The sequence below is a fragment of the Thermobia domestica genome, chromosome 6 (assembly GCF_964235325.1).
Source record: "Thermobia domestica chromosome 6, izTheDome1.hap1.1, whole genome shotgun sequence".
Classification (NCBI taxonomy): Eukaryota; Metazoa; Arthropoda; class Insecta; order Zygentoma; family Lepismatidae; genus Thermobia; species Thermobia domestica.
In genome coordinates this window covers 75,992,139-76,007,569 of record NC_137459.1, presented here as the reverse complement: position 1 = coordinate 76,007,569, position 15,431 = coordinate 75,992,139, and the positions used below count along the sequence as shown (strand labels likewise).

The 15,431-nt window shown below is 36.6% G+C and overlaps 1 protein-coding gene across 2 annotated transcripts in view; it reads left to right on the top strand.

Moving 5' to 3' along the window:
• Window positions 1–15,121, top strand: part of LOC145688061 (putative ATP-dependent RNA helicase DDX43) — a 114,585-nt gene extending 99,464 nt beyond the window's left edge. For both annotated transcript variants that reach the window (XM_081761768.1, XM_081761766.1), the window contains exons 12-13: window positions 2,654–2,816; window positions 14,062–15,121. In XM_081761768.1, coding sequence (XP_081617894.1) covers window positions 2,654–2,816; window positions 14,062–14,214 — 316 coding nt within the window. In that variant the 3' untranslated portion in view covers window positions 14,215–15,121. The remainder of the gene's footprint in view (window positions 1–2,653; window positions 2,817–14,061) is intronic.
• The last annotated feature ends 310 nt before the right edge of the window (window positions 15,122–15,431 follow it).

The window sequence follows — 15,431 nt, the reverse complement described above, 5'->3', positions numbered from 1 at the left end:
TAATATTTATTCTAAACTTTACAATTACCAGGGGAACAACTTTTCATTTGTACATTCCAAGACTGGCGTAACGGTTAAAATAGTCTTCAGGCCCGTAGACTACGGAGTAGGCTCCCCTGTTTTGTCGTAGGTAACTTTTGCTAATGATTTAGGAACATGGTCGAATTTTCCTAAATTTCCCGAACCTCCGTCCTCTGTTCCTGGCTGTGTGTCTGTTGGTCTCCTTAAAGGGGAAAGGATCTTGGGTTGAATTCATGTCAGCATATGTTGAAAACGAAAGGCAGTAGTTTTGCTTTTACTAAGTTCATGCCCAGGCTGCGACGCAGCACCGGGCTGTTAGTGATGGTGTGTTAGAACAAATTCCGTACTACGTGAGGAACACTACAATGGCAGTGCAGTGAACTAACTAGACGGTGATAGTGTAAAATGAGTGACCTCTTTAATTTCCGAAGAGAGCAAATTCTTCATGCTCGGTTATGTGGTACGAACGTGATGTCAGAGGCAAGTGTGTTGAGCGTGTCCGAGAGCAGTGTCTAACGTGATGACACCACACAAACTCACGGTGAAACTTCATCAGTGAAGAGAAACAGTTGTCAGAAAACCCTCAGTGACAGATATCGCCGAACATTAAAACGGATTGTTACTCAGGATCATCGTGGGATCCATGACCTGGACGAACTCAAGCGGTACATCCCACAGCTTGTGTCAACAGTAACAAAGCACCACGACTTCAGTTACATGGATAAGGGCGAAACCATTAGTAAGATACTGAAACATTTTAGCATGAACCAACAGTGGCGTGAATACACAGTATGGGCCGCTGATGACAGGAAACGTGTGGTATCGTCGGATGAGTTATCATTCATCTTAATGCAAAGCACGAATCGTATTTATGTCTCAAAGCACGAGCTCAAAGAAACCTATGATCCGCAATATTTGCTCAACCGTAAAATGTGTCGGTGGCTCTGTAAGGCTGTGCTACAATATCGTGGATTTCACTGTGTCTTGTACTGATGCTTACGGTTCACGTCAGTCCTCGTGATTATGTCGCCATTTCAAGATACCATGTACATCTGGTGAGCCAGACGATCGTTTCTGGTCAATTGCGTCCTATTCCGGGGTGATCATTCTGCTGGAGCTGCTCGGCGTGATTTGAGAAACATGGGACGAAGTTGAACCCCTTCCTTACCCGCCCAATGCTCAGACTTTAATAAATGTAATCTGTTGCGGAGATACGAATCTGGCGGAGAATTCCGTTTCCATCCTCTCTCTCTGAACTGAGTAATGCAATGTACAAGAAGATCATTCACATACAAGGAAATCATCACAAGGAGTCCATTCCACGTTGCTGTTTTGAGAGCAAAGTGTTACTCAACGCCATATGAATCTGATAAGTTGCGCTTTCTTCATGTGTTTACATTAAATTGATAAGTATAAGTATGTGGTGAGAAGCTAAAATCATTGATTTGGCCTTCTGCTCCAATAATCTATGCTGTTGATCTCAAAGATAACACAAAAAATTAAATACACATTTCCCATTGATTTCAAATACGGGCCTAAAAGACCTATGTTATGTATTTGTGTATTAAAAAAAAAAGTGTCTGCATGAATGAGTTAAAATAATAAAACCTGACATTCTCTTCAAAGTAACTAACAGCTGACAGTAAATCATACCTCATATAGAAATTAGGAGGGGCCAAAGTGGGGGTGTATTCAAGAAAGCAATATTTAATTATACTATTTAGTATTGTAACATTTGACATTATCTTTCAAATTAACAGAAATCGATAGGGGAGAAACATTTTCCTAGCAAATGTCCCCCTTCAAATCCTTAGATCAAAACCAAGAGATCCCTAGCTGAGTGTTTCTCCAAAGACAATAGTAAATGATTTTAATGAATATCATAAAACTAGATCTTCTCTTTGAAGCTACCAGAAGCCGACATAGATCACACTTTCGGGTAAAAAGTAAAGACAGCAAAAATAAATGTGTATCAAATTTTTGGATATAAAATTATATTGATCAAATTGAGTGCGTCCCCTGAGAGACAACATGCAATTACATCAGTCTATAACGTAACATTTGACTTTGCCTTTGAACTATCCAGAAATCGACAGGGGGTATTAATTTTCTAGGAAGATTTTACCCGCTGTCAAATTCTCGGAAATAAAGCTATTTTGCCCATTATGAGTACATGAGCTGAGAGATCACATTCAGTGATAACATTTTTTAATGTGACTTCTGACTTTTTCTTTGAAATAACCAAAAACCGACAAGGGGGTAAAGATTTCCACGGAGTAAAAGTTCTCAGGGATAAAAACAACCGGTAACAGTGGCTCCAAATTGTGGCACCATGTTTCATCAATAGTCATGTTCTTCTCCAAGAAGCTACGTTATCTGTCCATGTGGTATTAACTGAGATGTTCTACGCACACCTCCATCCATAAGACTCTATTCGTCAATGAGATGCCAGGGTATCCATTGCGACACATTTTCCAATACTTCAGTTTCTTGTGCAGGATCCTATAAATATATAATGTGTTTGGTATTTGTACTGATTTTAATTGGGAAATAAGTAGAAAAACTGTGTATGTAATAGAAAATTGAAAAAGTGTACAAGTGTATCTAATTTAGTTTTATTTTTCTTTGTTAGGCATATTTTTAACTTCGATTTCCCTCGTAACATTGAAGAGTATGTGCACCGTGTTGGCCGAACAGGTCGAGCAGGAAAGACAGGGCAAGCAATTACGTTGGTAACAAGAGAAGATTGGGCACAAGCAAAAGAATTAATTGCTATCTTGGAGGAAGCGAACCAGGTGAGGTTCAAACGTACTTTACATCTGTTTCTGAGTGATTAATTTATTTCCGTTTCTACATAATCAGTCAGTATGCAATTGATTTTCGTTTTAGTTTCTAGAATGTGACAAAGCAATGTGTCTGTATATAGTAGTGCATTCGTACTTCTTTCTCTTGAAAAGATGTGCTTTCATCCGTAGGTGGAAGTCGAGCTAAGGCACGTTAAAAATGGGACAGGTACAGAGTGAGAGTTGAAGCAAGGGAGAAAAAGCGCAAAAGAACAACCTTCGTCTGCATTATTTGAAGTAATAAATAAGAGACTGTGGTGTGAATCTCTTAGATTTTCGCATTTTCTAGCCCATATATTAGGGTTGTCCTGATTTTCGACTTTCGACGTTTGTTGAATCTTACCCCTTAATTCCGTATCAGACCAAACTGGCTCATGAGAAAAATTAGTTCAACTGAATAATATTAAATGGTGCCTCAAGTAACCTAAAATTTTCAATGAATTTACAGAATACAATATGAGGCAAAGGTACCTTCTAAGTTTGGTAAGACAATTGTAAATTAATAAACGTGTATTCTGAAAGTGATAACTGTTAGATGGTTAGAGATAAGTTGGAAATAACGTCAAATTTGTGTTCATGGTGAAAAACTAATTCAAAATGATATGTCGCATGACCCTTTCCTAGTAAACAATTTTGACCTGATTCCACAATGGCTCACTTCCAAATAGCCGCTATGAACTATACAGCAATAAGGAGTGTATCGAAAAGTAGTTAGCAACTTTGGGGGTGTTGGTTTGCACTTGCGAGGCTGCATAGACGGCAAAACCTGCAAGCACCTGGTCAGTTGAAGTCTTGTAAAGGGATAGCTGCGTGCTTGTTGCTGTGTTCTGAGTTGAATGGGAAATGTCGCGTGTGAAACGGGAAGTGAAGTCTGAAATCCTGCACAATTGGTGCACCGTCAAAGGCATAACATACAATCAGATAGGAAAAAAGTGTGGAGTTCATCATACAACTGTGAAATTGAGAAATTCGGTGAACATTACAGCTTTGAAGATATGCCGAGATCCGGGAGAAAAAAGGATCCCAGAAACCCTGGACTCGACCGTGAAGTTGTGCGGTTGATACACCAAAATCCATCAACGTCTGTGCGGGATTTAGCTACCAAAGCGAGGACGTCCATAGGAATGATTCAGCGTATCAAGGCCAGACATAATTTGGAGACCTATAAGAAGCAAAAACGTGCGAAACAAACACCAAAGGAGAGACAAACGGCACAAACAAGAGCCCGCAAGCTGTATGACAACATCGTAAAGTCACCAGAGCAATGTGTGTTGATGGACGATGAAACGTACGTAAAAGAGGACTCAAAAACACTTCCGGGACCCCAATATTATACTGCACGCACTGGGGATGTATGTGCTGCACAGAGGAACGATGACGTGGAAAAATTTGGGGAAAAAGTACTGGTATGGCAGGCAATCTGCTCCTGTGGTTTGCGCTCCGGTATTTTTTTTATGCAGAATCCACCATAAACGCCGAAGTGTACCGAAAGGAATGTCTACAAAATAATACTGCTGCCATTGTATAAAAGGCATGCAATCCCCCCTTGTTTTGGCCCGATTTAGCAACAGCACACTATGCTAAGACGACAGTACGGTGGCTCAATGAACAGAACATCGAGTTTGTAGGGAAACACATGAATCCACCAAACTGCCCACAACTCCGTTCAATCGAAAGATATTGGGCAATTGTCAAACGCAACTTCCGAAAGAATGATAAACCAGTGCGCAACATGGCGGACTTCAAGAGAAACTGGGCTGCAGCATCGAGGAAATGCACCGTCGAGACTGTGCAACGGTTAATGGCTGGAATTAAACAGAAACTACGTTCATATGTACGACGGGACATGTAAGTTGTATTTTCTTTGTCATGTAGATACATAGAGGTTCTCTATTAATAAAAATGTGAGTTTGCTTCACTTTTTATCCTTTCTCCTTACTTTCCTGACATATACAATGTTGCTAACTACTTTTCGATACACTCCTTATATGCAGTTTTCTCTCCATTAATCCTGTCCAAAATACTGTGTTACTCCAGCTAGTATTTCAAACATATAAGGTAGTTTACTTCATATTGTATACTGTAAATCCATTCAAAACTTAAAAGTCGCTTGGGGCGCCATTTAATATTATTCAATTTAGTTAATTTTTCTCATGAGCCAGTTTGGTCTGATATGAAACCATTTTAGGAGTGAGACTCAAAACAAAAATCAGAAGTCGAAAAATAAGGATCATCCTAATATACATGCTGGGCACAAAGTCGCTTTCCCCAAAACAAGTAAGGACACTATATTGATAAAAGCGACTTTGTGCCCACCTTGTACATAAATACTATAGTGGCTTCTCTTGAGGAAAGTCACATCGTTAAATATTAAAATTCTATCGCTACAAGGCAGAGGAATAAAGCTCCAAAAAGTTGTATACAATAGTTAGTTTGTATATTATGTAAGCTCTTATTCCTAAGCTTGTGACGACACATTTTTAAGTTTTTACCGATTTTAAGATGTTACCTTTAAAAAAATCCTATTCATTGCTCTTGTAACTAAAGGAGTTTTCTGTCCAATCTCACGTTTCTAGATATATTAGTATGACCTGAATTTTCAGTGAATCATTGTCAATGTTCCATATAATCGTACATATTGCTCCCTTCCCATTCCAGGAGTGGAATTTTCGAAAACTCTGTGTTTTCTGTACTTTTTAATCAAAATTTATATATTGAATTTCACATCTCCACATAGTGTACTTAGCGAATCCCCACATTTGGCACTGTGTGAATAAATAAAGGAAAATTTCAATATAGAAAATGGCCTTTGTCTCCTCTTAGAAGCAGAGCTTTCGAAAACACTGAACCACGTATTTCTTTATTTTCATTTAAGAGTTTATAAATCAAATTTCACATCTCCAGCGTAAGCGAATCTCTACATTTACCTTGTGAATAAATAGAAAAAACTCCGGAAATCACATTTTCCGTTTTTCCGGAAAATTTTCCGTCTTCCGATTTTCCGGAAAATTTTCCGTTTCCGTTTTCCGGAAAATTTTCCGTCCCGATTTTCCGGAAAATTTTCCGTTTTTTCCGGAAAATTTTCCGTCTTTCTAATTTTCCAGTTTCCGGAAGAATTATATTCCGTTTTCCCTGAAAATGTAGTCATCCCTAGTCTGTAGGAAGTTTAACCTTTTAAAGATTTCTGGTATATTTATATACCATGGCGTACTATCGTCTTTGACCGCTTATTTAGGTTCTATAACAGGTATTTAAGCCGGGATTTTTTTTTATTATTTATTTTTCAAGTCAAGGATGGACCAAAGAACACCGCAGATGCGTTTTGGAACCGGATAGTCAACTTGGCGGCGCCAAGTGTTGCGAAGGACGTGACTTTTTTCTTAAGGCAAATTTCAAAACTTTTTCACGCCTTTAGTTTTCAAGATATCAGATTGAAACTTGCATAAAGATTATGTGTAGACCTACCTTTGGGTATTTATCAATTTTTTTAGATCCCTACGTGAAACCGAGGACGGGCCCGGGGGCCCAAGTGTTACGAAGGGGTGATTTTTTCAGAAAAATTCCGTTTTTTTTTTTTTTTTCGATTTTCAGGTTAAGATTTATGATACCGACACGTGGTACCGTTGGTAAGTGTGCTCTATCGTGAGAAAAACGAGGTATGAACCATGATCCTACTATAAATAGTAAGGAAGCAGTAGCTGTTTGAGTGAAAGTCTAAAATTTTGGACATCCTTAAAGGGTTAAATTTCTTGCAATCTGACGTCTTTGTTACATTTCTATCTGATAATTCATTGTTAAGAGCTCTTCTTTGTTCTATCAATCTCTCAAGCATTTCATGTATGCTGTTCCACCGAGTTTTAACTTGCTGTATAAGGAAATGTACTTCCAATCCTAATAACCTTTACTGTTTTTCCAGTTCTGACGTTGCCAACGTACTATATTTAAAGTGGGAAACAATCCGACTAACAACACTTAACATTTTCTCGATTTTCTCTATTGCAAGTCCCTTAATTATAGAGAGTTTAGGGTCTGAGCAAAACAACATATGCTTGCATACGGAAGTTCTCGTACCGCACTTGTGATTGTCATAGACAATTGCATGTATTTTATCTAAAATATTCCACTACTCTGCAACATGGGCTAAGTGCTGAGTTAGGTTTACCCTTGTGTGCCTCACTTCTATTTCAATTATTTGAAGGACTGAACTTATTGAACTTAGATGGAAGCATATAGTGGGTTGTGATTGTAATATAACTTTCCGTAGCCTGCGAAGCCCAGCTATCTGTTGTCAAATCAATCGATTCCGCAGCCACACTTCTCCTTAGAAAACAAGGCCTCAATACGGCGAGTTACAGTTTGCCTGGATGGTGAGTGGTAACTTGGTTCTACTTCATTCATAAATTCAAGAAACCGAATTGCTTCAACGAAAGACAAAGGAAGAAGAATCCTTTGGTACCGTATTACTTATTTTACTATCAAGTACCTCTGCTCTTGCGGAAGAACAAGGTTTAGGGTCTCTGAGATCAGACAGAATTCTTTTCTGTTTCTTACGTACTACTATGTTCCCTTCTTTGTAAAACATTTTTTCTGGGATCTTTCTGTTACTTTTGATGCATCTGAGCGTGCGCCAGGTGAAGCGATAATCTGAGATATAGAGGTAGCAGCACCTAGATTATCATCTACGTTTCTGAAATAATAATAATAATAAAAGAAACACTTTGATTGCATTAGGAGTTCACAATTTAGTAACAAAACATGAATGTAGAATAATAAGTAGAGCAACCCACATTATGCTTTATTTTTTTCCAAATTATGCTTTATTATTAATTTCAATCATTGTTTTACATCAATCGTGTATAACGTATAATATTTACTATACATTAAATATTCTAAATATCTTGATCTATTTATTAATATTTTATGCAACCAGTTTCTTTCATATTTAATGAACTTTCTACCTAATGCACTGTAAAGAGAGGCTTTACTCGAGTCAGTTTTTTTTTAATCACTTGTGTGCGCCTTAGAGGTGCATATATACAGAAAGGGAAAGTAAAAGATGCCACCAATAAGTACAGAAAGTGCTCAACTTCAAGAGGTACACATAACCTTATAGTGTGGAGTTCTTGTGTACTATTCATTGTTGGTGGAAGTTTTCTTCTTTTTGTCCTTTATTCTTTTCTCCACGTCAAAAGATTAGACCAAAAAGTTTACAAAAATAAAAATAAGCTTTTCATTGTTGCATTGTTATGTTCTCAATGATTTTGCACTGTAAATATTGTTTCTTAAAAATATTAATACAATATTTTAAACTTGAAGTTAGAGATTTTTTAAAGAATTGTGCTATATCTTTTAAATTATGTTTTATGCTTTATTTTCTAAAATTATGCTTTTAAAATTAGTTTCTTCTAGACCCTTAGACAGCCACAACCATGTTCAAGGTACAAACCATATGTGTAAATGGCTATTATGGTTTTTATGCTTTTGTATGCTTTTGGGTTGCTCTAATAATAAGTAAAACTTTCAAATGCACACAGAATCATAGATAATAAGTCAGCATTGAGAACTGAATTGATGTATCGATAACTAGGTGGAATCGTCCTTCAGTTTAAGAGAAAGTAGCGGAAAAAGTTACGAAGAGAATTATGTGGAATAGATCATTATATGAATAGCTGGCGCTAGTTTCAAGTAGTGCTACATACTATGGTATTTATCTCAATGGTACCGGTATTTGGAATTTGTGACGCTTATAGTTGCAAGATGGTAACACCAGGGTAAAGTGTAAAATTGAATTACATCAGTAGAATTGAATTTATCTTAGGGTTAAAAAGTCTATGGCACAGGTCGGATGTAACTGAGTAATAAACTTACAGAAAAAAAAAAAAAAACATCGGGACGATAGGGTGCTCGAATCGAACATCGGCCTTCTGAATGTTAATCAGATGTTCTAACGCCTGAACTCAGTTGGAATACGTAGTGTACTCCCGCCAATACTACTGCGTGTGGATTCTATAGAATCAATCTAGGGCGCCAATTTCTCTGTAACTTTGGGGATCCATTCAGATGCAGAAGGTATATATGAGGGTTTTAAGACAAACTGAATTCAAATTGTGCAAAATATTGTATATTTATAAATAGAATGCGGGGTCCACATGAACTTTGAGGGGGCTGCCCCCGGCCCCCCAGGATCTGTGACCTTGACAGATCACCGTGATCACGATAAGCAATGAAGAAATGGTTGGAATATAAACATACCAGTTGTATTAATAACACACTGCCAGCTCTACTGCCAGAGTTCTGCCCTCAGGTACACGCATAATCGGGGATTCCCCGAAACACACGCATGATGGGAATTTCCCGGTGCAAACGAATGATCTGCAAGCCCTCACGCAAACAAAAAAAAGTACATGATTAAGCAAGTGTACAAATAGATGTAGGAGGAAGGAATGTTTCGTCGCTGATTTACTCGATCTTTTCTCTCCTGTCCAATGTTAAGTTTGAGTTGCGTTTCTTTAGCACTAGATGGTGAAGAGCATTGCCTCATTTACAGGTTGTTTTCGCGTAGCATTTTTCGTTATATTTCTTAATCAGTGCCGGTCTGACTAGGTCGGCTGCTCGGCAATCGCCGAGGGCCCAAAGGGCCCGAGAGCCTTTGGGAGGGCCCGGACACATAGGAAAATAAATATTTAAAACTTAAAAAATAACTTAATTATCAGATGTTTAGAATACAAACACAGAATTAACTACTGATTAGTTTAAAACACAACAACATAGTTTAATGTAATGCCTGAAAACCAGTTTAAAAACAACCAGTACGATATTTACACATAACAAGCTATAGTTTAAGGCGCCACTCTTGTAGGGGCACCCAAAATATTAATAAAGTAAATTGGGTGTAATGACATTTTTTCCTATCCAACTTTAATTTTCAGTTCACAGTTCATACGGTATTTTCTCTAATAACATTACCTGGTTTGGGTACAAAACCTCGCGGCGACAACCTCGCGGACCAAAATCTGGCCTGGCCGAAAACTCGCCTCCCAAAACGTCGCGGCTCAAAATCTCGCCGGACCGAAACCTCGCCGCCCAAAACCTCGCGGGACAAAATCTCGCCTGGCCAAAACCTCGTCGCCCAAAACTTCGTGGGCCAAAATCTCGCGGGGCCAAAACCTCGCCATCCAAAACTTCGCGGGCCAAAATCTTGCGGGGCCAAAACCTCGCCATCCAAAACCTCGCGCCCCAAAATATCGCCATACCCAAAATCTCGCCTGACCAAAACCTCGTTGTAATGACCTCGCGACACAGAGTCTCGCCTAGTCTAAATTAAGCGAGACGTAGTGTTGCCTGGGAAGAAAATGTCAGGATAAAACCTCTTCACGACGATTTCTTAAATGTAGAATGTTCTATATATTACTATATGTATATATTTAGTAATAACACATACACTAAAATAATGACAAGAAAAATTCTAATGCATGCTTTGGAAATCTATATATATAAAAATTATATGACTATGTTTGTTACATTATACCTCTTGAGCCATCCTACCGATATCAATCAAATTTTCAACATAGATGAGGTTCGAGCCTAGGATGTCTTTTATAATTTCACTTTGTCGGCACAACAAAAGAGAGGGGAGTGGGATAAGCTCTTCCTTCCTTTTTTTCGGCGAGATTTTGGGCGGCGAGGTTTTGGCCACGCGAGGTCTTGGGCGGCGATGTTTCGGCCGCGAGATTTTGTCCGTATCCCACATTACCTAGATACAGTACCGAAAACTATTCTGCCGTGTCGTGACAAAACGCTGTAACTTTGGCGGAGAAGTTTTGCGAAAATGAGCCGTAAAGTTTTCATCCGAAAATGTGATCTGTATCGTGTAGAACCAGTGTAACTAGACAATAATGGTCAACCAATCAATTTTCACCAAATTTAATCACACAACATGCATTCACGTAACATTACATGTAACCACGTGTTTCACTGGTCAAGATACACTGGTTATACACGATACAGATCACATTTTCTGATGAAAACTTTATGGCTCTTTTTCGCAAAACTGCTCCGCCAAAGTTACAGCGTTTTGTCACGACACGGCAGTATTTATCTGTTATACTATTTCCCTTCGGACATTATAGTTGCCGCACTTTCCTTTGTGACAGTTTTCATAGATTTATTGTTCCTTTCTTTTCGTATTTTTCACAGGTTTTCCTAAAATTCTCTAACATTAACATTGTATTAATTCCCGACACAAACGAGTGAAATAGTTTACTAAACACTTTTTTTAATTCCAAGATATTTTCGTGTGTGTTCTCTGCATGTATAACTTCCTTAAAACAATCACTTAATCACTAGAAAAAAGATTGAAGCGGTAGCTTAGTCTATTATTGGATGTTTACAGTGGGGTGAGCTTGTTGAATCTTCTATATTCGTTACATTTTGTCAGTATTGTTAGATATGTCAACAGGCAATTTCGATTGCAAAGCAAAATTTACAGTGCGTTCCCTTCTAGGACAGTGGTGCAAATTCGAAAATTTGTTTCTAGCTGTAGTCATGCTACACATGTTTTCAGTTACTTCTCCTGAGTCCACCTTTCTCCAAAGCTAGTCTTTAGACTATGCAAAGGCCTGGTAGTCGGTAGATGCATTATTAGACGAAATTAGAAGAAAAAGAAGTGACAAAAAATTTTAAAGATTGCATGACAAATGTAAATCCCTAGTTAAAGACATCAAAGCTTATTTTAGGAATGGGGAAATTGATATAGAAGGTGATTTTCCAGAAAAAAAAAAAGAATTCCCAAGGTGAAGAAAATGCCTTGTGAACAAGTTTCTGACAAGGCTAGAAATTTGTCATATGACCAGAAATACAAAGCACTATACTTGAACATTCTCGATTATGCGGGTAAAAGTATAGAAGAACGGTTTGTACCCAACAAGACTCTACTGCTTGATTGTTTCTGGTTAGACTCAAAAAGGTACGAGGATATAGTTGCAATGGAGGTAGAAGATTTTCCAGATGATTGCTTGCAAACTATTTCTCAATTAGCAAACGTGAATAGAAGTGAGTTGTTGTTAGAACTGAAACAGTTTGCAAGCCAGTATCGTAATTTGAGTGCAGATTTTAGTGACAAATCTGAAGAACCAGAAGAGAAAGAAGTGTGTAAATTTGTGAGAATTACAAATAATGATGGTGATTCAGATGAAAGTGTGACATCTGAAGAAGAATCTGAAGATAAAAGGAAAAAAGTCTCAAACTCAATGTAGTACTAAAAGGAAATGTTTCAGATGTCTCTCATGTGCATTTCTCATTCTCTATTAACTATCGTCATAGTCTGGATTATTTAGTAATTTATATACTGTGTTTAAATATATAATGATCATTCCATCCACTCAGGTGACTTGTGAACGAGTTATTTCGAAATTGAAAATTGTAAAAAACAGACTCGAACTTACTATCTCCTTTGATGTTGAATGTTGAGAGAGAGTTGTTTATAAATTTGGAGAAAAATAAATTCATTGATGAAATTGCGGTGACAAGCGAAGTTTTGAAAAGAAAATTAATATATTGATATGTTCCTGATACTTTGTAATTCCTGTGTGTGTCTGAGTCATTTTCAATTTTACAGTTATGTGCTTTATGATATTGTAATCATTTATTAGTAGTAATCAATAATTTGCCTATTTGTATTAATATAAATCTAGAATAAGCTTCACTTTGTTAGTGCATATCAATATTTTCGTCTTTTTACAGTTATATGTGGTCATATAAATGTTGGAATACACGTTAAATATTTGTCATTAGTACTCATAGAATAAAAAAAGGTTTATAATTATACGGGTTTCGCATAATTTTGCCATATCAACACATTTATCTTTATTTCACTCATAGCCTCATTACATCATATAGTACAATGCTGAACTGACGCCGAAACCTATATCATGATTTATATCTACGTTATATTGCTTAAGTATGTTTTGCCTTGTCATTTATCGTAACATAGATTTAAAATACTTCAGAAACTTTTTTTTTCATAAACAAACCATTAATCATTGTTGTAAGTGCCAAAGATACGCTGTGAAAATTTTCTCGATCAAGGGGCCCAGAACCAACTTTAGCCGAGGGCCCGTGATTGCTCCAGACCGGCACTGTTCTTAATGTAAGACGACCAATGTCACTATTCCAAGTGAACATTTCCGTTTTTCCGGAAAATTTTCCGCCTTCCGATTTTCCGGAAAATTTTCCGTTTCCGATCTTCCGGAAAATTTTCCGTTTTCGTTTTTCCGGAAAATTTTCCGCCTTCAGATTTTCCGGAAAATTTTCTGTTTCCGTTTTTCCGGAAAATTTTCCGCCTTCCGATTTTCTGGAAAATTTTCCGTTTTCAATTTTCCGGTTTCCGGAAAAAATATTTTCCGTTTTTCCGGAAAATGTGGCCATCCCTATATTATTGATATTCCCCTCATTTCTCCCCCCTTTGTAGCGGAATTTTCGAGAACGTTGGAACACATGTTCCTTTACTTTTAATTCCGAATTTCATCTATCTAACGCTAGGGATTCGTTAAGTACAGTATTCTTGGTGGAGATTTACACCTCTTAGTTTAAGTATTTCCAAAAATCCTTCCTTATCCTTTTCCTTCCTGACAAAGGAGTATCCTCGCCAAATTTCACGTTAATACCTATAATATTATGGTCTAAGTGATTATGAGCCACCCCATACTAGTACCGATAGCACGTCCTTGATACAAAGATAATGGTTATATTTTAGATTTTAAAAAATAATTATTAAAAAAATGAGTGAAATTATTTGTGGCTAGTACAAACTGGACAAGTTGAATTAGGAATTATATGTTGAGTTTTATTGGTTCATAGAGCGTGTTTAGAAATTCCACAAGGACATTGAGAACATGAATTTGCCGCCCTCACTGACAAAATCTACATATAATTTTGCACTGATCACATTCAGAATTTGGCCTACTATTTCCGCGTGGGTAGGTTCCCTTAATGGATAATTAATTACATAGAGTACTTTTGAGATGTAAAATTTTTCTGACACTGCTTTCCGCCGAGAACAAGTTTCTTTATGTACAGATTTTGATGTATGATATACATTTTGTTGTTTCCAGATTAAAATGGCTTCAATTCTTAACATGAAATATTTCAAACTAAATAGAATGACAATAATATTAATCAGTTTCTTATTTGTTTGTAGGAAGTACCAGAAGAACTAAGAAGAATGGCCGACAGATACGAAGCATTCCAGGAGCGTAAGCAAGCAGAGAAGGAAAGAGAAAGGATCGATCGAAGAGGATTTGGAGGTAGACGAGATGGAGGCGGCGGTTTTGGAAGACGCGATAGATTTTGAGAAAAGTATGCTTTGTAAAGTAAAATGTATCTGAAAAAAAATTGTTAAAATATTCTTTATTATATTGTTACTAGATATTCTAGTATTTTTGTAATAATGTTGTTCAATTTTGTTATTTAGAATATGTGCAAAATCGGGCTGTGTCCATTTTCAACCGAAATATATTTATATGCATGTATCAATGAGCGAATGAACATGTGTGAATGACAGAATTCCATAGCAATGGTTGCTTCAGTGTATGTGTGCGTACCTAGGTATAACATTATATAAAAATAGCTCATTTCGTGAAAATAATTGTACTCAACTTAATTTTAGAGTGATGTCCAATTATGATTGCATTTAGAAATGTAAACCAATTGATAATGAACTCTGAATTACAATTTCATTTTGTTCAGGACGTGTGGAGATAAATTTGAACTAAGATTTTTTTTTAAAAAACTTAGAACAATGTTAAGTATATCATAAGCAGTAATGAGTTCGTGCATTTTTTTAATACACAAATAATTTTACAAATAGTTTATTTTTATCGGAACGTTTATCAATGATTTTTCAAAGGCAAATTATCCTCTATAGGTGACAAGTTTTAAACCTTGTTTTCAAGTTTATTTTCAGTTGGAATTGACTAGTATTCGTTTGCATTTCAAATTTTTGTCTTTGAAAATAGTTATAAAAGCTTAAAGCAATGCTTATAAATTTGTCATGTTTGTATTTTTATGCCACTAAACATGAAGTACTTACAGGAACAGATTGTTCCAACAAAATTCCATTTCATTAAATTTTCCTTTGTTGTACATGTATGTAATGTTATTATTTTGTGTTTGAAACTCTAAACAAAAGGAGGAGTTAATCTAATTTACAGTATTATGTAATTTTCAAAAGAATTTATTAATAAAATGGAAAAAATTGCTATTCTTATTATTATTTGGACCTGGATTTATATAAGCACAATCAAACAATAACATAAGCTTGCAAATGAACACGATAAATTGAAAAATAAATAAATAAATAAATAAGCAGAAACAAATACACGAAAATCACATTAAATATTTATTTAGTTGAAATCCTACTTTATTCGAGGATGTTACAAGGGTCATCCTGAGATTTTCATGTGTGAAGCTCTTACGTCTGTCAGTGAAAAGAGAGATGTTTTTTCCACGTTGCATGATGTCACAGAAGCATGTGAGGCAGAAGTTGTTCTCCAGTGTATTCCTCTTCAG